This window comes from Gigantopelta aegis, chromosome 7, assembly GCF_016097555.1.
Source record: "Gigantopelta aegis isolate Gae_Host chromosome 7, Gae_host_genome, whole genome shotgun sequence".
Classification (NCBI taxonomy): domain Eukaryota; kingdom Metazoa; phylum Mollusca; class Gastropoda; order Neomphalida; family Peltospiridae; genus Gigantopelta; species Gigantopelta aegis.
Window position 1 is genome coordinate 9,414,601 of NC_054705.1, and position 20,983 is coordinate 9,435,583.

A 20,983-nucleotide genomic window follows, 5' to 3' on the forward strand; every position below is an offset into this window, starting at 1 on the left:
AAATGTCAACACACGTATGTATGTTAACACGCATGTGTCATCAAAAATAACGAATGGTGTTCTCACCAACAGGTGTGTAAGAAATAAAATTACAATTCTGATATTCTTGAGTACTACATATGCATATATTGTGTGTGCAGTGTATTAAAGTGTATTTGTCGCACGTAAACGTAACAATTCCGAAATATGCCACACACAATTGTGAGAGAGGACCTTTAATATGTTTGTGGATGTTAGCAGTATTATATTAAAGGCGCAGACCCTAGATTCAACTCGTCAAACTGGACACTAAGTTAATTAATCTACAAACCTGTAACGCACTTGGATGCAGTTACAACAGAGTGAAACTTGAGTCTGTGACGTTTAAACCGGAAAATATCTTTAAAAATAGACTAGAACTCAATCAATAACCGCTACTTCTCAGACGCACGTGCGTTAAAAAAAAAAAATTGTAATATTAGAAACAACAGGATAACCAGAAACACTTCGATTCTGCGGACATTCTCAATAAATAATTTGTTCTTTATTTGATTCGGTACATGATTATATTTCTTATGTGTATTTCAACTTGCAGTACCTTGTAACAGCCCGTCGACGGGTAGTACACAAATCAATAGCCGCGAGATCTAGTTGAGTAAACCGTACAATGACATATTCCACGCGTGTTTTGTCATGTCAGTCGCCAGGTAAATCGTGTATCTGGGTCAGTGTAGTGAATAGCGTTAAGAATTTAATTATTTTGCTACCAAGTGAAGTGGAACTTACTGGCTACGGCGGAGTAATATTAACAAACTGGTGTACATACACGGGTATGACTGGCCATATACGGAATATTTCTAAGATCAGGCGACAGATGAGTATTTCGAAGACTAGCTAAAGTGTAATCAGAATAAACTACGTTTTAGAGAGAAACTGAAAGGACTGCTACTACTTAACCAGATAGCAAACTTGACAGGCTGTTCTATATTTGTTGTGAGGAAGTTTTACTTGTTTTAACCACGAAGGCGTGTGGTATCGTGGTTATTGTACAGGTGCGAAGTCAAAATACGCAACTCACCATGGACGTACCACTGGAAATAAGGTAACTTGTTTCTAATGTGATCTGGCTTGTTTAGGGGTGTTTTTGTTTTGTTTTTTTACGAACGTCTGATATTTACAAAAAAGTTAATATTAACCAAAATTATGCATTAAAATTCACGAACCCCTTTGAAAGTACCTCACACGCTCATACAAGCACGTATGTATCACGAGCTGTCATGTTGGATCAGGTTTGTTATCTGGGTTTGTGTAGGGAACACTGTTAAACGGGCCACATACTGAATTGCACTATTGTGTTTGTGTAGGAGGTATTAGATGGGTAAGCTATTTTATACTATTCACTGTCGTTGGAAGTGGTGGTGGGAGGTTGGGGGGGGGGGGGGGGCAAGAGGCTCTAAAGACTAACCCTAACCCTATCCCTAAAATTACATTAACCATAGAAATGGGGGTACGGATCGAACTCATGCCCTTCGCAGTGTAGAAATGGTTGCGCGGAAATTTCCCGTCACTATTTAGCGTTTTTAATTTTTATTGGCTCAGCCCCCCCCCCCCCCCCCCCGACTATTTACAGCAAGGGTTCCCACAGACAAAATAGCACATACCGCATCCTTGATATACCAGCGTCGGGGCATTGCTTGGGGAAGGATTCTTATTGAAACTGCTGTTTATCCCCAGTGAAATGGAGAATACTACATGAATGACCGTTAGATACCATTTATCTTACAACGAGTGGTATTAAAACGAATCTAAGGAGCGAAAGCGAGTTGTATACATTTTAAAACGAGTTGTAAGATAAATGGTATCTAAAGGACACGAATGTTTTATTCTATTTCTTACATATCCTGAAAAAACAGTTTTGAAATAAATTTAAATGCAGTTTCCAACGAAAACCTATTTACGGCCCTTCGCCTATAATTGACTTATGCTTCACAGACATGTCAATTTCAGATTATCTTGTACTTCACGGAATGATCGAGTTGACAGTTCCTTGTTTCTCATTGGATGGTATGGCATTGGTGACCTGGTCTTTAATATGTTAATACACGTATATGTGTTAACAAGTATGTGTTATCAAAAATAATGAATTGTGTTATCACCAACGGATGTGTAAGAAAACACATTACAATTCTGTTATTCTCGAGTAATACATATGCAGATATTTTGTGTGCAATGTATTAATGTGTATTTGTCGCACGTAAATGTAACAGTTCCGAAATATGTCACATACAACTGTGAGAGAAGACCTTTAATATGTTTGTGGATATTAACAGTGATATATTAAAGTTTTTAATTAAATTTAAATTCCTTTTCATCACCTAGGAGCAGCCAGTCGTACGTCTTTGAAATGCCAACACACGTATATATGTTTACAAGCATGTGTCATCAAAAATAACGAATGGTGTTCTCACCAACAAGTGTGTAAGAAATAGCATTACAATTCTGATATTCTCGAGTAATACATCTGCATATATTTTGTGTGCAGTGTATTAAAGTGTATTTGTCCCACAATTCCAAAATATATCACATACAATTGTGAGAGAGGACCTTTAATATGTTTGTGGATATTAGCAGTGTTATATTAAAGGCGCATACCCTAGTTTCAACTCGTAAAACTGGACACTAAGTTAATTAATCTATAAACCTGTAACACACTTGGATACAGTTACAACAGAGTGAAACAAGAGTCTGTGACGTTAAAACCGGAAAATATCCTTAAAAATAGACTAGAACTCAATCAATAACCGCTACTTCTCAGACGGAAGTGCGTGTGTAAACAAAATACGAAAATGCATTTTGTGAAACGACAGGCTGACCATAACACTTCGGTTCTACGGATATCTAAACAATACAATATAAGTAATGTTTGATTTCAGTGATAAGAAACGTCTCTAATAGTGAAAGGATAACACAATTCTCATTGAATAATTTGTTCTTTATTTTATTCGGTACATGATTATATTCCCTATATGTATTTTAATTTGCAGTACCTTCTAACAGCCCGTCGGCGGGTTGTAAACAAATCAAAAGTTGTAAAGATCTAGTTGAGTAAACTGTACAATGACATATTTTACGCATGTCTTGGTCACGTTAGTCGTCAGGTAAATTTCGTGTCTGGGTCAGTGTACTGAATAGCGGTAGATACGATACACCGACTGTCACGTGATATGTACGTTGTAGGTTGTCGCTATTTACTATATCACCAGCCTCGGTGGCGTCTTGGTTAGGCCATCGATCTACAGGCTGGTAGGTAATGAGTTCGGATCCCAGTCGAGGCATGGAATTTTAAATCCAGATACCGACTCCAAACCCTGAGTGAGTGCTCCGCAAGCTCACTGGGTAGGTATAAACCACTTGCACCGACCAGTGATCCATAACTGGTTCAACAAAGGCCATGGTGTGTGCTGTCCTGCCTGTGGGAAACGCAAATAAAAGATCCCTTGCTGCTAATCGGAAAGAGTAGCCCATGTAGTGGCGACAGCGGGATTCCTCTCAAAATCTGTGTGGTCCTTAACCATATGTCTGACGCCATATAACCGGAAATAAAATGTGTTGAGTGCGTCGTTAAATAAAACATTTCTTTCTTTCTTTCTATGTACTATATCACTCCAACACAATACACGTTAGAAAGACGGAATGAATACACATAGTTTTATTTAAATAGAGAGAACGTTTTAATATATGCAGATCAGGTTGACTTGTGTGTGCGTGTCTGTGTCAGTATAGTGGATAGTGTAATCAAAATAAACTATGTTTTACAAAGCAACTAAAAGGACTTCTACTACTTAATCTGTATATTCCCTATGTGTATTTTAATTTACAATACCTTCTAACAGCCTGTCGGCGGGTAGTAAAGAAATCAGTAGTGTAAAGACCTAGTTGAGTAAACTGTACTCAGAAGGAAAGAAATGTTTTATTTAACGACGCACTCAACACATTTTATTTACGGTTATATAGTGTCGGACATAAGGTTAAGGACCACACAGATATTGAAGGAGAAAACCCGCTATCGCCACTTCATGGGCTACTCTTTTCGATTAACAGCAAAGGATCTTTTATATGCGCTTCCCACAGGCAGGATAGCACAAAGCATGGTCTTTGTTGAACCAGTTATGGATCACTGGTCGGTGCAAGTGGTTTATACCTACCCAATGAGCCTTGCGGAGCACTCACTCAGGGTTTGGAGTCGGTATCTGGACTGAGATCCGAACTCATTACCTACCAGCCTGTAGATCGATGGCACATACCACGGCCTTTAATATATCAGTCGTGGTGCACTGGCTTGAACGAGAAAACGCCAAATGAACCCACCAAATGGGATCGATCCCAAACCGACCGCGCATTAAGCGAGCGCTTTACCACTGGGCTACGCCCCACCCCTAAACCGTACAATGACATATTTCACGCGTCTCGGTCATGTTAGTCGCCAGGTAAATTGTGTATCTGGGTCAGTGTTGTGAATAGCGCCAGGGCCAACATATTGATTTCAACATGGTATGTACGTTGTGGATAAAGGTAAAAAATTATAGAACATAAGGTAGTGGTGTAGATACAATTATTGAATTTTATTATTTTGCGAGTTGATGAAATCGAACTTACTGGCTTCGACGGAGTAATATTAACAAAGTAGTACATACACGCATACGGGTATGAGTGGCCATATATGGAATATTTCCGAGAATAGACGAAAGACGTTATACGCGAAATAAAGAGTATTTTGGAGAAGAGCTAAAATGTCAACTATGTTTTAGATAGAAACTGAAAGACTTCTACTACTTAAGTAACGGCTAAACTTGACAGACTGTTTTGTTTGCTGTGAGGAAGTTTTATTTATTTTAACTACCAAGACGTGTGATATCGTTGTTATTGCACAGGAATGAATTCAAAATACACAACTCGTCATGGACGATCTACTGGAAATAAGGTAACTTGTTTTTAAAGCTCTGGGTTGTTTATTTTATTTCTTTATTTTTATATTTATTTTGTGTCAATCTAATGGTCTTATAAAATACACAGTTCGGTTATCTGTTTTCGTTTATGCAGGTCTGTAATTTGAAAAAACCCAAACACATTATCCAAAATTACGTATTAATATACAGAACCTCTTTGAAAGTCTCTGATACGCCCATACAAGCACGTATGTATCACGGGTTGTAATGTTCGGTCAGGTTTGTTATCTGGGTTCGTGTAGTACTAAACAGCTCGCGTCGTTTCGACCAGGGTCCATTCGTACCACCGAGTCGTTTCGACCAGGGTCCATTCGTACCACTAACAGACTCGTTTCGACCCGATGTAGGGTCGTTTCGCCCTAATTTTTATTTTGTTAATAAAAACATTTATTTATTAATTTACCCTATATCCATCGGTTTTTTTTTTTAATTTAACACAGTAACCACAAATTTGTTATCTAATACACGGAATGGTTAAACGGACCACATACTGAATTCTACTATTGTGTGTATGGAAGCGATATTAAATGGGTAAGATATTTAACACTATTAAACGGACCACATACTGAATTCTACTGTTGTGTGTATGGAGGCGATATTAAATGGGTAAGATATTTAACACTATTAAACGGACCACATACTGAATTCTACTGTTGTGTGTATGGAGGCGATGTTAAATGGGTAAGATATTTAACACTATTAAACGGACCACATACTGAATTCTACTGTTGTGTGTCTGGAGGAGATGTTAAATGGGTAAGATATTTAACACTATTAAACGGACCACATACTGAATTCTACTATTGTGTGTATGGAGGCGATATTAAATGGGTAAGATATTTAACACTATTAAACGGACCACATACTGAATTCTACTATTGTGTGTATGGAGGCGATATTAAATGGGTAAGATATTTAACACTATTAAACGGACCACATACTGAATTCTACTATTGTGTGTCTGGAGGCGATATTAAATGGGTAAGATATTTAACACTATTAAACGGACCACATACTGAATTCTACTGTTGTGTGTATGGAGGCGATATGAAAGGGGTAAGATATTTAACACTATTAAACGGACCACATACTGAATTCTACTGTTGTGTGTCTGGAGGCGATATGAAATGGGTAAGATATTTAACACTATTAAACGGACCACATACTGAATTCTACTATTGTGTGTATGGAGGCGATATTAAATGGGTAAGATATTTAACACTATTAAACGGACCACATACTGAATTCTACTATTGTGTGTATGGAGGCGATATTAAATGGGTAAGATATTTAACACTATTAAACGGACCACATACTGAATTCTACTATTGTGTGTATGGAGGCGATATTAAATGGGTAAGATATTTAACACTATTAAACGGACCACATACTGAATTCTACTATTGTGTGTATGGAGGCGATATTAAATGTGTAAGATATTTAACACTATTAAACGGACCACATACTGAATTCTACTATTGTGTGTATGGAGGCGATATTAAATGGGTAAGATATTTAACACTATTAAACGGACCACATACTGAATTCTACTTAAGTGTGTCTGGAGGAGAGATTAAATGGGTAAGATATTTAACACTATTAAACGGACCACATACTGAATTCTACTATTGTGTGTAGGAGGCGATATTAAATGGGTAAGATATTTAACACTATTAAACGGACCACATACTGAATTCTACTATTGTGTGTATGGAGGCGATATTAAATGGGTAAGATATTTAACACTATTAAACGGACCACATACTGAATTCTACTGTTGTGTGTATGGAGGCGATATTAAATGGGTAAGATATTTAACACTATTAAACGGACCACATACTGAATTCTACTGTTGTGTGTCTCGGGGAGATATTAAATGGGTAAGATATTTAACACTATTAAACGGACCACATACTGAATTCTACTGTTGTGTGTCTCGGGGAGATATTAAATGGGTAAGATATTTAACACTATTAAACGGACCACATACTGAATTCTACTGTTGTGTGTCTGGAGGAGATATTAAATGGGTAAGATATTTAACACTATTAAACGGACCACATACTGAATTCTACTGTTGTGTGTCTGGAGGAGATATTAAATGGGTAAGATATTTAACACTATTAAACGGACCACATACTGAATTCTACTATTGTGTGTATGGAGGCGATATTAAATGGGTAAGATATTTAACACTATTAAACGGACCACATACTGAATTCTACTATTGTGTGTATGGAGGCGATATTAAATGGGTAAGATATTTAACACTATTAAACGGACCACATACTGAATTCTACTATTGTGTGTATGGAGGCGATATTAAATGGGTAAGATATTTAACACTATTAAACGGACCACATACTGAATTCTACTGTTGTCTGTCTGGAGGAGATATTAAATGTGTAAGATATTTAACACTATTAAACGGACCACATACTGAATTCTACTGTTGTGTGTATGGAGGCGATATTAAATGGGTAAGATATTTAACACTATTAAACGGACCACATACTGAATTCTACTGTTGTGTGTCTGGAGGCGATATGAAATGGGTAAGATATTTAACACTATTAAACGGACCACATACTGAATGTATGGAGGCGTGTATGGAGGCGATTAAATGGGTAAGATATTTAACACTATTAAACGGACCACATACTGAATTCTACTATTGTGTGTATGGAGGCGATATTAAATGGGTAAGATATTTAACACTATTAAACGGACCACATACTGAATTCTACTATTGTGTGTATGGAGGCGATATTAAATGGGTAAGATATTTAACACTATTAAACGGACCACATACTGAATTCTACTGTTGTGTGTCTCGGGGAGATATTAAATGGGTAAGATATTTAACACTATTAAACGGACCACATACTGAATTCTACTGTTGTGTGTCTGGAGGAGATATTAAATGGGTAAGATATTTAACACTATTAAACGGACCACATACTGAATTCTACTGTTGTGTGTCTGGAGGAGATATTAAATGGGTAAGATATTTAACACTATTAAACGGACCACATACTGAATTCTACTGTTGTGTGTCTGGAGGAGATATTAAATGGGTAAGATATTTAACACTATTAAACGGACCACATACTGAATTCTACTGTTGTGTGTATGGAGGCGATATTAAATGGGTAAGATATTTAACACTATTAAACGGACCACATACTGAATTCTACTGTTGTGTGTATGGAGGCGATATTAAATGGGTAAGATATTTAACACTATTAAACGGACCACATACTGAATTCTACTATTGTGTGTATGGAGGCGATATTAAATGGGTAAGATATTTAACACTATTAAACGGACCACATACTGAATTCTACTATTGTGTGTATGGAGGCGATATTAAATGGGTAAGATATTTAACACTATTAAACGGACCACATACTGAATTCTACTATTGTGTGTCTGGAGGAGATATTAAATGGGTAAGATATTTAACACTATTAAACGGACCACATACTGAATTCTACTATTGTGTGTCTGGAGGAGATATTAAATGGGTAAGATATTTAACACTATTAAACGGACCACATACTGAATTCTACTATTGTGTGTCTGGAGGCGATATTAAATGGGTAAGATATTTAACACTATTAAACGGACCACATACTGAATTCTACTGTTGTGTGTCTGGAGGCGATATTAAATGGGTAAGATATTTAACACTATTAAACGGACCACATACTGAATTCTACTGTTGTGTGTCTGGAGGCGATATTAAATGGGTAAGATATTTAACACTATTAAACGGACCACATACTGAATTCTACTGTTGTGTGTATGGAGGCGATATTAAATGGGTAAGATATTTAACACTATTAAACGGACCACATACTGAATTCTACTGTTGTGTGTCTGGAGGCGATATTAAATGGGTAAGATATTTAACACTATTAAACGGACCACATACTGAATTCTACTATTGTGTGTCTGGAGGCGATATTAAATGGGTAAGATATTTAACACTATTAAACGGACCACATACTGAATTCTACTATTGTGTGTCTGGAGGCGATATTAAATGGGTAAGATATTTAACACTATTAAACGGACCACATACTGAATTCTACTATTGTGTGTCTGGAGGCGATATTAAATGGGTAAGATATTTAACACTATTAAACGGACCACATACTGAATTCTACTATTGTGTGTATGGAGGCGATATTAAATGGGTAAGATATTTAACACTATTAAACGGACCACATACTGAATTCTACTATTGTGTGTCTGGAGGCGATATTAAATGGGTAAGATATTTAACACTATTAGACGGACCACATACTGAATTCTACTGTTGTGTGTATGGAGGCGATATTAAATGGGTAAGATATTTAACACTATTAAACGGACCACATACTGAATTCTACTGTTGTGTGTATGGAGGCGATATTAAATGGGTAAGATATTTAACACTATTAAACGGACCACATACTGAATTCTACTATTGTGTGTATGGAGGAGATATGAAATGGGTAAGATATTTAACACTATTAAACGGGGACACACGCTGAATTTCACTATTGTGGGTCTAAGTTATCCCATACTGATGTCTGTGAATTCTTTTCATATCTGAAAAGGATGACCGACACGTTAAACGTGTGACGTCTCAGTTTTCCCGCGTACTCACTCTTCTTTTCTGTTAATTCAAGAATCAAATGATAGGTTAGAATGTTTAGTAGGGTGACCAAAATGTCAAGTTTATTTTCTTTAATGAAACGACTAGAACACATTGATTTATTAATCATCGGCTAATTTCATTAACAACAAGGTTTTTTATATGCACTTCCCATAAGCAGGATGAAACATATCACGACCTTTGATATACTAGTCGTGGGGTATTGGATGGAACAGGTGTTTTTAGTTAAGGATTCCTGTAGAAACTGCTATTTATCTCCAGTGACAACACTTTACAATTCATATATTATCGAGTAATATTGTATGCATATATTGTTTGTGAAGTCTTTTAAATTGTGATTATTTATCGCAAACGATTCCACAATATGTCACATGCAAGTATAGGAGAGGAGCTTTTTTAATATTAATGTCTTACATTACTGCATTACATCAGTGTTTGACAACAGAATATTATAATAGAAAATAATTTCGTTTTCCTACCGTGCTACATAATTATTTTTAATATGTATAACTTGTAGTACCTTCTAACAGCACATCTACGGGTAGCCATACGTGTACAGTACGGGGGGGGGGGGGGGGGGGGGAGGTGTGCCCTCCCCCACCAATGATGGAGCAAATATTCAAATTCGGGAAAAACGTTTTACCATATATTTCTGTCATTCTACTCGCATTAATAGCTGTAATGCATGTACAAATCCAGATTCGGTCATTTTCGTTTAATTCGAGCCAAAATATGCCTGTCCAACCCTCACAACCATCCCTCACCCCACCCACATGGGACCCCCCGTACGGCTATGCAGGTAGTAAACAAAACAATATCGTAAAAATTTCTTTTCGCAAAATATAGACGGGTTTATTGGCCAGTGACGTCAAAGTACTGTGCGCGGCCATGTTTAGAATCACGTGATCGGTCCGCCATTTAGCGAGTGAAACTCGCACAATAATAACATGTGAAGGCATTGCATCTGGGTGTATTTTCAATATTTATTACCTTCTTAGTACATTTTGTGAAAGCAAAACCAGTCTGTCGATTAATACAACCTCATTTAAAGATTGTAGGTTGATATCAAAGTTGGTGGAAGTGTATTAATCATTAAAAACGTAAATAATAAAGCATGCATATATACACACGAAAATAAAAGCATAACGAATAATTTAAACTTATGCAAGCAAATATAATTTCCCTGGACACTTGTATAGCCTAATGTATTGAACTTTAAAACAATATTTTAGCCTCAGCAGACGAGGGTATCAAATGGTCACTTAATAACCATCAAAATTATTTACACTTGCGTGTGTTTAATTTATTCGCTATGCTTTGTATTGGCGTGTATAGGTGCTTTACTATTTATGTTTTTAATCATTCACAGATTTTCACCGATATTAATATGAATATACAATCTTTAAATAAGGTTGAATTATCCGAGAGACTGGTTTTGCTTTTGCAACACATTCCAAAAAAGTCATAAAGATTGAAATTGCACCCAGCTGCAATATACCGTCACATGTTATTGTTGCGTGAATTTCACTCCCTTAATGGCGGCGTACGGTTATGCCATCTATCGACAACGTTAAAAACTGCTGGGCGACAATCGGAAAAACCCGTCTATACAAACATATTTCTACATGATATGTGTCACATTTGTCACCAGTGTAGTAAATAGCGCTATGTAAGATATATATATATTGATTTCCACGTGGTATGTATGTTGTGGATTGTCACTGTCTATTATAACACTCGCACTACAGTACACATTAGAACGACCCTACATGAAAACAAACAGGTTAATAGTTCAAAGGGCAGTCGAGGTTGTATATCGTCAACTGTGCAGTTTGGTGTTTGGGAATGTAATCGACAAATGGGGATACAGGCCAGTTTGTGTTGTATTACCAGGTTATTCGATAACAAAAGGATAACACCAATACATATGACTATTTTCAGTTGAAAGAAAACATTATAGAATATAATGTTGTGTACATAAAACTATTGAACTTATTATGTATTGAAGTTGAACTTACTAGCATCGGCGGAGTAACATTAACAAATTAGTTTACATACACACACACACACACACACACACACACAGGTATGACTGGCCATATATAGAATATTTCCTAGAATAGACGAAGGCAGTTATTCGCGGAATAAAGAGTATTTCTGAGAATAGCTGACGTATAATCAGAATAAACTGCATGTATGTTCTAAAGAAAACTGAAAGAATTTTACTACTTAACTAGATATTAAACTTGACAGACTGTTTTATGTGTTGTGTGGACGTTTTACTTATTTTAACCACCAAGATGTATGGTATCATTGTTATTATACATGTGTGAAGTCATGCCGTGGACGTCACCAACAAACTGGGGACCTATGACTACCCTGAACAGTAACGATGTGGTCGCGAACCCCCTCTAATAACAGCTCTAATACTTCGTTTACTGAAACACTTACAATTCTACCTGACCTCACAACCATCTCTCACCACCCCACCATGGACGTCACCAACTTCATACAAACTGGGGACCTATGACTACCCTGAACAGTAACGATGTGGTCGCGAACGCCCTCTAATAACAGCTCTAATACTTCGTTTACTGAAACACTTACAATTCTACCTGGCCTCACAAACATCTCTCACCACACCACCATGGACGTCACCAACTTCATACAAACTGGGGACCTATGACTACCCTGAACAGTAACGATGTGGTCGCGAACCCCCTCTAATAACAGCTCTAATACTTCGTTTACTGAAACACTTACAATTCTACCTGACCTCACAATCATCTCTCACCACCCCACCATAGACGTCACCAACTTCATACAAACTGGGGACCTATGACTACCCTGAACAGTAACGATGTGGTCGCGAACGCCCTCTAATAACAGCTCTAATACTTCGTTTACTGAAACACTTACAATTCTACCTGACCTCACAACCATCTCTCACCACCCCACCATGGACGTCACCAACTTCATACAAACTGGGGACCTATGACTACCCTGAACAGTAACGATGTGGTCGCGAACGCCCTCTAATAACAGCTCTAATACTTCGTTTACTGAAACACTTACAATTCTACCTGACCTCACAACCATCTCTCACCACCCCACCACGGATGTCACCAGCATACAAACTGGGGACCTATGACTACCCTGAACAGTAACGATGTGGTCGCGAACACCCTCTAATAACAGCTCTAATACTTCGTTTACTGAAACACTTACAATTCTACCTGACCTCACAACCATCTCTCACCACCCCACCATGGACGTCACGAACTTCATACAAACTGGGGACCTATGACTACCCTGAACAGTAACGATGTGGTCGCGAACCCCCTCTAATAACAGCTCTAATACTTCGTTTACTGAAACACTTACAATTCTACCTGACCTCACACAATCTAGCTAGGCTTGTATTTTGGGTGAGTGTTTTGAATGGCGCCACGAGGTACATAGTGTAATCTAGTTAGGCTTTTATTTTGGGTGAGTGTTTTGAATGGCGCCACGCGGTACATAGTGTAATCTAGCTAGGCTTTTATTTTGGGTCAGTGTTTTGAATGGCGCCACGCGGTACATAGTGTAATCTAGGTAGCTTGTATTTTGGGTCAGTGTTTTGAATGGCGCCTCGCGGTACATAGTGTAATCTAGCTAGGCTTGTATTTTGGGTCAGTGTTTTGAATGGCGCCTCGCGGTACATAGTGTAATCTAGCTAGGCTTGTATTTTGGGTGAGTGTTTTGAATGGCGCCACGCGGTACATAATGTAATCTAGCTAGGCTTGTATTGTGGGTGAGTGTTTTGAATGGCGCCTCGCGGTACATAGTGTAATCTAGCTAGGCTTTTATTTTGGGTCAGTGTTTTGAATGGCGCCACGCGGTACATAGTGTAATCTAGGTAGCTTGTATTTTGGGTCAGTGTTTTGAATGGCGCCTCGCGGTACATAGTGTAATCTAGCTAGGCTTGTATTTTGGGTCAGTGTTTTGAATGGCGCCTCGCGGTACATAGTGTAATCTAGCTAGGCTTGTATTTTGGGTGAGTGTTTTGAATGGCGCCACGCGGTACATAATGTAATCTAGCTAGGCTTGTATTGTGGGTGAGTGTTTTGAATGGCGCCTCGCGGTACATAGTGTAATCTAGCTAGGCTTGTATTTTGGGTCAGTGTTTTGAATGGCGCCTCGCGGTACATAGTGTAATCTAGCTAGGCTTGTATTTTGGGTGAGTGTTTTGAATGGCGCCACGCGGTACATAATGTAATCTAGGTAGCTTGTATTTTGGGTCAGTGTTTTGAATGGCGCCACGCGGTACATAGTGTAATCTAGCTAGGCTTGTATTGTGGGTGAGTGTTTTGAATGGCGCCTCGCGGTACATAGTGTAATCTAGCTAGGCTTGTATTTTGGGTGAGTGTTTTGAATGGCGCCACGCGGTACATAGTGTAATCTAGGTAGCTTGTATTTTGGGTCAGTGTTTTGAATGGCGCCACGCGGTACATAGTGTAATCTAGGTAGCTTGTATTTTGGGTCAGTGTTTTGAATGGCGCCACGCGGTACATAGTGTAATCTAGCTAGGCTTGTATTGTGGGTGAGTGTTTTGAATGGCGCCACGCGGTACATAGTGTAATCTAGGTAGCTTGTATTTTGGGTCAGTGTTTTGAATGGCGCCACGCGGTACATAGTGTAATCTAGCTAGGCTTGTATTGTGGGTGAGTGTTTTGAATGGCGCCACGCGGTACATAGTGTAATCTAGCTAGCTTGTATTGTGGGTGAGTGTTTTGAATGGCGCCACGCGGTACATAATGTAATCCAGAGAACATATACGACGAGATAATACCCCAACTGTGTGACAAGGTGTAAAGGACTAGCGTGAAACATTAAACGGTGATCTTAAAGCAGATTGAAAGTTGGAAATAAAAGCGTTAACTAGTATGATACCTATTTGTTTTCCAGGTAGATTAAATGTGAGATACCACACGTATGTTGGTGTTCTGAGTTTTATTAGTAGGAGTTAACATCATTGACAACAGGAATTGATTTGGTAAACTGGAATCTAGATAGTCACGTTAGGCTTGCATTTTGGGTCAGTGTTTTAAATGGCGCCAAACAGTACATAGTGTGTGACCAGGTTTAAAGTACTAGTGTGAAAATTAAATTGTGATCTTAAAGCAGATTGAAAGTCTAATATTAAATAATCGTCTGTGGTATTATAGCAACGTGGTCGACTACTTCTATAACAGATACGTTACCAGTACAAGTATTATTGCGTGTTGTAACAGACAAGTAAAAGTACATTATGACTGTTTTAAAGGGTAAATAATAATAATAACATTAATTAGTGTGTGACCTATAGATTTGAGCACGTTTCTCGGTATATTAGTAATATGTGAGAACATAAAAGTGTCAACTGGCAGGTTTTGCACCGGTTCGCAAGACATTTCAGAGTGTAGCGTTTTATCCACTCTGTCAATGTGACTTAAGTTCATAGGCAGAGTTTATAAATACAACTGCTGATATGTCATTCAGAATCATGGGTTATAAGAACTACTGACTGGCGTCGTGGTTAGGCCATCGGTCTACAGGCTGGTAGGTACTGGGTTCGGATCCTAGTGGAGGCATGGGGTTTTTAATCCAGATACCGACTCCATACCCTGAGTGAGTGCTCCGCAAGGCTTAATGGGTAGGTGTAAACCACTTGCACCAACCAGATATCCATAACTGGTTCAACAAAGGCCATGGTTTGTGCTATCCTGCCTGTGGGAAGCGCAAATAAAAGATCCCTTGCTGCCTGTGGTAAAAGAGTAGCCTATGTCGCGACAGCGGGTTTCCTCTAAAAACAGTGTCAGAATGACAATATGTTTGACGTACAATAGCCGATGATAAAATAAAAAATCAATGTGCTCTAGTGGCGTCGTTAAATAAAACAAACTTTACTTTTTAAGTACTACTGATATATAAGTCATATATGATCAAGTTCCAAGAATAGATAAACTGCTTTTATCATCAGAATTTAAAAACAAAGTATTGTATTTATGTGAGTAGGAAAACCAGTTGTTAAACCAAATACAGAACATTTCAGAATGACAAAGGGGAAGCAGACTATATGTTTGGAAGAATACCTCAACGGATTTAGGGTTGTCAAAGAATGGGTCTTATTCAGAATGGCGGGAATAGGAGGGGAATCGGCAGTGTTTTGGATATTCACCACCCTCAAAACAAAATTCAGCCACGAACTACGTAATCTAAGAGAAAATATTACGGCAGATACCACCCCTGTCATTAGTTTGGTGAAATTACAAAAACGCCATGTTGGAAAATGTGATTAGATCACGATACATAAAATGAACTTGAATTATTTGTCACTTTCTGGAAGGCGGTACACTCTAAATTCGTTGATCAAAGGTTATACTCGTAAAAATATAAAATTGCCCTATTGCTATTTTCCTACATGCTGGTTGTATTTTTGTTATATGTTTACCGTGTATGTTTCTATGTGCGAACGCGCACGTGTATGTATTAAGTATATGTATGTGTGTATTTATCCACATGTGTTTGTTTGTACACATCCTGCCCTGGACTGAAGAGTCGGCATGAGCCGACACCCGCGCCCATGACAGGTATGCGTTACAACAGATTTCTCTGAATGTGAATGTTAAGCCCCATGAGGCTATGAATATAGTCATTAATTATTGAATTTCTTCTCGAAATTTTAGGTCATCATGGAAGAGATGGAATATGTTACATATCGACGCAAGTTCGACAATCAAGCCTAACTTTTCATTTGCCTTGATATACGACTAACACAACACGAGAGGTATTGTGACTTTACTGAATGTGTTCGAATGAAAGTTAAAGCTAGGTATTCAAAGTTTCATTCATGATGGCTGAGAGTCCGTATGTTCCAATTCTCGAAATAAGAGACGAGTTCGTGACCTGTGAGATTTGCATGGAATATTTCAACGATGGAGAGAAATGTCCGCGCATTCTCCCGTGTCACCACTCATTTTGTTGTCAGTGTCTCATTTCTCTCTGGGAAAACTCACCACAAGGAGTGACGTGTCCTAACTGTCAACACGTATGGCCTGTTCGCAATTCCATCGAGGCAACATTTCAACAGAACAAGGTACTAAGTAATTTAGTTGAATATATTGCGTTGAAAAATAGAACAGGAGATACAATCTGTCATGAATGTCCAAATGATTCAAAAGCGTCATTTCGCTGCTTCGATTGCCAGCAGTATATGTGTGAAGGATGTACAGCTTGTCACCGAAAATTTACAACTACAAAGACCCATAAGACGGTTCTCATAACGGAATTGATTAACATGTCTCAAGATGAGTATTTCCAGGAAAATGAGATGTGTCAAAATCACGAAAATGTTAAGTTAGAGATTTTCTGCAAGGGTTGCTCAACACCCGTGTGTCCCAACTGTGCCCTTGTCTCCCATAGGGATCATGATATATGCAATCTGAAAGATATTTATAATGAGAAAAAAACCTTAATCAGAGCTGGTTTGAAGTGTTTACAGGTATCAGAAGAAACACTCAAGACAGTTTCAGAAAGCTTAGCAGTAGGTAATCAAACAGTAGCTGTGAGAGAACGTAATATGTTGATTGACATTGATGAAAAGAGTAACAAAACCATTGCCAAAGTTATGGAAATAACAAGACGGCTAAAGGAAGATGTTATTTCAAAGGCAGCCAAACAAAAAGCTCTTAGGACTGAGCAGATAGAATTGATTGCACAATCGCAAGGCGTCAAGGCAGAGCATATCCTGCATTGTCAGCAGGCTTTGCAGTTTTCATGTCAGGTAGAATTAATTAACATGTCTCATGTTCTTGAAAACGAAACGAAGAATCTGATGAAAACGCCAAAACTACCTAAACTGAAGATGGGGACAATTAACATGGATCTAACAGTTTTTGAACAGATTGATAAAACCATACAGAAAACTGCAATCCTTGATGACAAGCCAGAATTAAGTCCATGTATTGAAGTGATGGACGCCACCATAGAAGAAAATTCAACGGTCGTAACAATTGTGTTGCTTCCAAAGGAAAATATGCTCAAGGACAACAAAATAGTGGTAGTATCAGCCATACAATGTGAAGACGTCCACCAAAATCTAGAACAAAGAGTGAAAACATTTGCTGATATTGCTGAAAGTCTCCAATACAGACATGACATTACGGCTCCTGACAAAACTTCCATGAGTATCAATGGTCGGCAACTGTCTGGGGACAGATTTGTACTTCACAAAAGAGAACAGGGTAAATATGTTTTATCCTATTATCCAAAGTAGATAAAATAAAATAGAGAATGTTTTAAGTGTTTTCTATATGATGCAGTGAATGTTACTTGTTTAATTAAATATAACGTGAATACACGTAGAAAGGACTAACCGTTTCCTTTCCTTTCCTTGTTTCTGCATTCAGTCAGCGGGGATCTTTTATTTGCGCTTCCCACAGGCAGGATAGCACAAACCATAGCCTCTGTTGAACCAGTTATGGATCACTGGTCGGTGCAAGTGGTTTACACCTACCCACTGAGCTTTGCGGAGCACTCACTCAGGGCTTGGAGTCGGTATCTGGATTAAAAATCCCATGCCTCGACTGGGATCCGAACCCAGTACCTACCAGCCTGTAGACCGATGGCCTAACCACGACACCACCGAGGCCGGTAGCGTCGTATGTAATGCTATACTTACTCTCTCTCTCTCTCTCTCTCTCTCTCTCTCTCTCTCTCTCTCTCTCTCTCTCTCTCTCTCTCTCTCTCTCTCTCTCATTTGATGAACTAATCATGTTATTACCACAAAGCTGTATCTTAATATCACCTGAATGAGATTTTGTCAAACACGTATTCCTTTCCTTGGTTTACAAAACGACAAACTCTCTGCCTAACATAAGCTACCTCTACTGATCAGCATGTGCCCATTTCAGTTGCGTATGCGGGTGGAAGATGCTGGTGTGAGCACCACCTCCCCAGACATTCAAAGAACCATGGAAATCATACATGCAATGCATGTTATTGTACTGCAGCCGTTCCTGTATTTAAGACAGTACATTCTCTGTCCTTTGATTCACTATTAGCTGGGATACAGAATAAAGGAATAAAAGAAAATATATCGGCTACTGGGTGATGGAATACAGAACATCTTGTCCTGAAGGGTAATCAATCCTATGCAAGAGCAGATCTTGACGGGGTATAAGAGGCACGGGCTCCCTTTTTGTGTCGCCATTGCAAAGTAAGTAGGCGATATATTGATATTCTTTTCCAACGGCGGCGGTGACAACATCAACGTTTGCATTAAAGTTTCTCACAAACTATAAATTCTAGGTCAATGGAACTTTGTTTCTTTTTATCCCACTGCCCTCTTTCCTTTTACTCCTTTGAATTCCATCTCATTTATTTCCGATCTAACAACTCCTCCATCTTTCAACTTCGTTCGCTGTCCACCTCCACATCTCAGACCTGGTCTCTCCAACCGCTACAGGTGCTTGTCTCTTGTGGCTATCCAGACCACACACCTGTATTTACCATCAGCTTTTAGTTGTGGGCTTAGTCTGACCACTTCAGAGAGTGTTCAGTAGTTACTTCTGGCGATATATTGATATTATTATTCCAACAGCGGCCGTGACGGCATCAACGTTTGCATTAAATTTTCTCACAAACTATAAATCCTAGGTCAGTGAAACTTGGTTTATAGTTGCATCTATGGGTGTTCGTCACCGTGCCTGTGAAAAGGATTAAAACATTTTAACTCAAATAGATTTGAATTTAGCTTAATGTTAAAGTTTTGTGTTTATTCGATTCCTAGCAAACTATAACTACTAGATCGATGCAACTTGTTTTACAATTGTTCCTATGGACATTCATCACAATGTTTCTGAACATAATTAATTAATTAAAATATATTTGCTATTTACGCAACATTAAAGGTTTGCTTAAAAATCCCTCGTTTATATCCATTCCTCACACAGTATAAGTCCTACATGGATGAAATTATGTTCATCACAGATTCTGTGAAAAAATTTTAAAATTAATTAATTAAGCATTTTTTCATTTAGCTTAACGTTAAAGTTTTGTATTAAGCTCCATTTCTCACAAACTGTCCCAAACTAACTAATTCTCTCTCTCTCTCTCTCTCTCTCTCTCTCTCTCTCTCTCTCTCTCTCTCTCTCTCTCTCTCTCTCTCTCTCTCTTTCTGTATGTGTGCGTGTATGTGTGTGTGTGTGTTTTCCTATGGATGTTCATAACAATGCATATGAGTAAAATTGAAAATGAATTAATTAAACAGTTTAAGTAAAATATATTTGCTTTTTGCTCAACAAACAATAAACCTTACATGAAAAAAACATGGTTTATAATTACGCCTACGTATATGTATGTATGATATCGCTTAGATCTGATTTATAATCTAGATCACATTGAAATATAGTTCTAATTTAAAATATATTTAGTTGAAGATCTTGTGGATGCAACTGTCAGTGACACCCAACAATTTATGATGGGCGACACATTTAATTCTGCGGAATTCTTCTTTAATACAGTCATTCATTTTACCTTTCTGCAATGTAATTGTATCTTTTTGTTTATCAACGCCACCCAACTGTATAGCTCCGTACATGCTATGACCTCGGGCGATTCGTTTACCACCAAGATATACCCGTCTTCTCTTATTACTAGGTACATAATTCAACTTCCCCCACCTTCCACAATTCCTTTGAATTGCTGATTTTAAAACTAAAAATCTGCGAAGTGAAATAATGAATTAATGTCTAGTATATTCTAAAACATATATGCATAATCAATCTTTTAGATAAACTAAACTGTGAAATTACATACACTTTATTAAATATTTGGCATTTGGCAGAGTAATTGATGATCCCATGAATCCCTATCTAGTGCCTCGTCTATAGGAGGACAGCCACTCTCGAGGAGATCCTATACTAGGTATTTCATTCTAAACAAGACACTATATTTAGTACGTCATTTTAGTTGTTAAAATACTATGTTTGTCGGAATCCATGTGTTGCTAGGATTCCAGGTGATTCCCAACTATCACATGAGAAACCAGACGCCGGGCACTGCTGGTCAGACCCAGATGCGGGCCCCTATGTATGCTGCTTCCATGGCCGGACATGCGCAGCGAATGGGCATGCCTACAACGATGCAAAATCTACATCTAAGTGCACATAAACCTGGAAGACCTAGAAGACATTACACGACGTTCGAAGAGCACATGGGGGAAACACAAATGAGACCCAGAACAGACTTCAGTGCATGTCAAGTGAGTTGGGACGTTTTATTAGTGGCAAACTGATAACATGGGCTTACA

The 20,983-nt window shown here is 38.2% G+C and overlaps 1 protein-coding gene across 3 annotated transcripts in view; it reads left to right on the forward strand.

Moving 5' to 3' along the window:
• Nucleotides 1–736: 736 nt before the first annotated feature.
• The window catches only part of LOC121377237 (E3 ubiquitin-protein ligase TRIM56-like), a 31,798-nt gene continuing 11,551 nt past the window's right edge, over nt 737–20,983 (forward strand). The window contains exons 1-3 of one of the 3 annotated variants that reach the window (XM_041505148.1): nt 737–1,081; nt 16,359–17,915; nt 18,585–19,782. In XM_041505148.1, the coding sequence (XP_041361082.1) occupies nt 16,523–17,915; nt 18,585–18,784 (1,593 nt within the window). In that variant the 5' untranslated portion in view covers nt 737–1,081; nt 16,359–16,522 and the 3' untranslated portion in view covers nt 18,785–19,782. Of the gene's footprint in view, nt 1,082–4,555; nt 4,961–16,358; nt 17,916–18,584; nt 19,783–20,684; nt 20,936–20,983 lie in introns of those variants that run through there. The other 2 variants (XM_041505145.1, XM_041505147.1) reach the window with 2 other exon arrangements.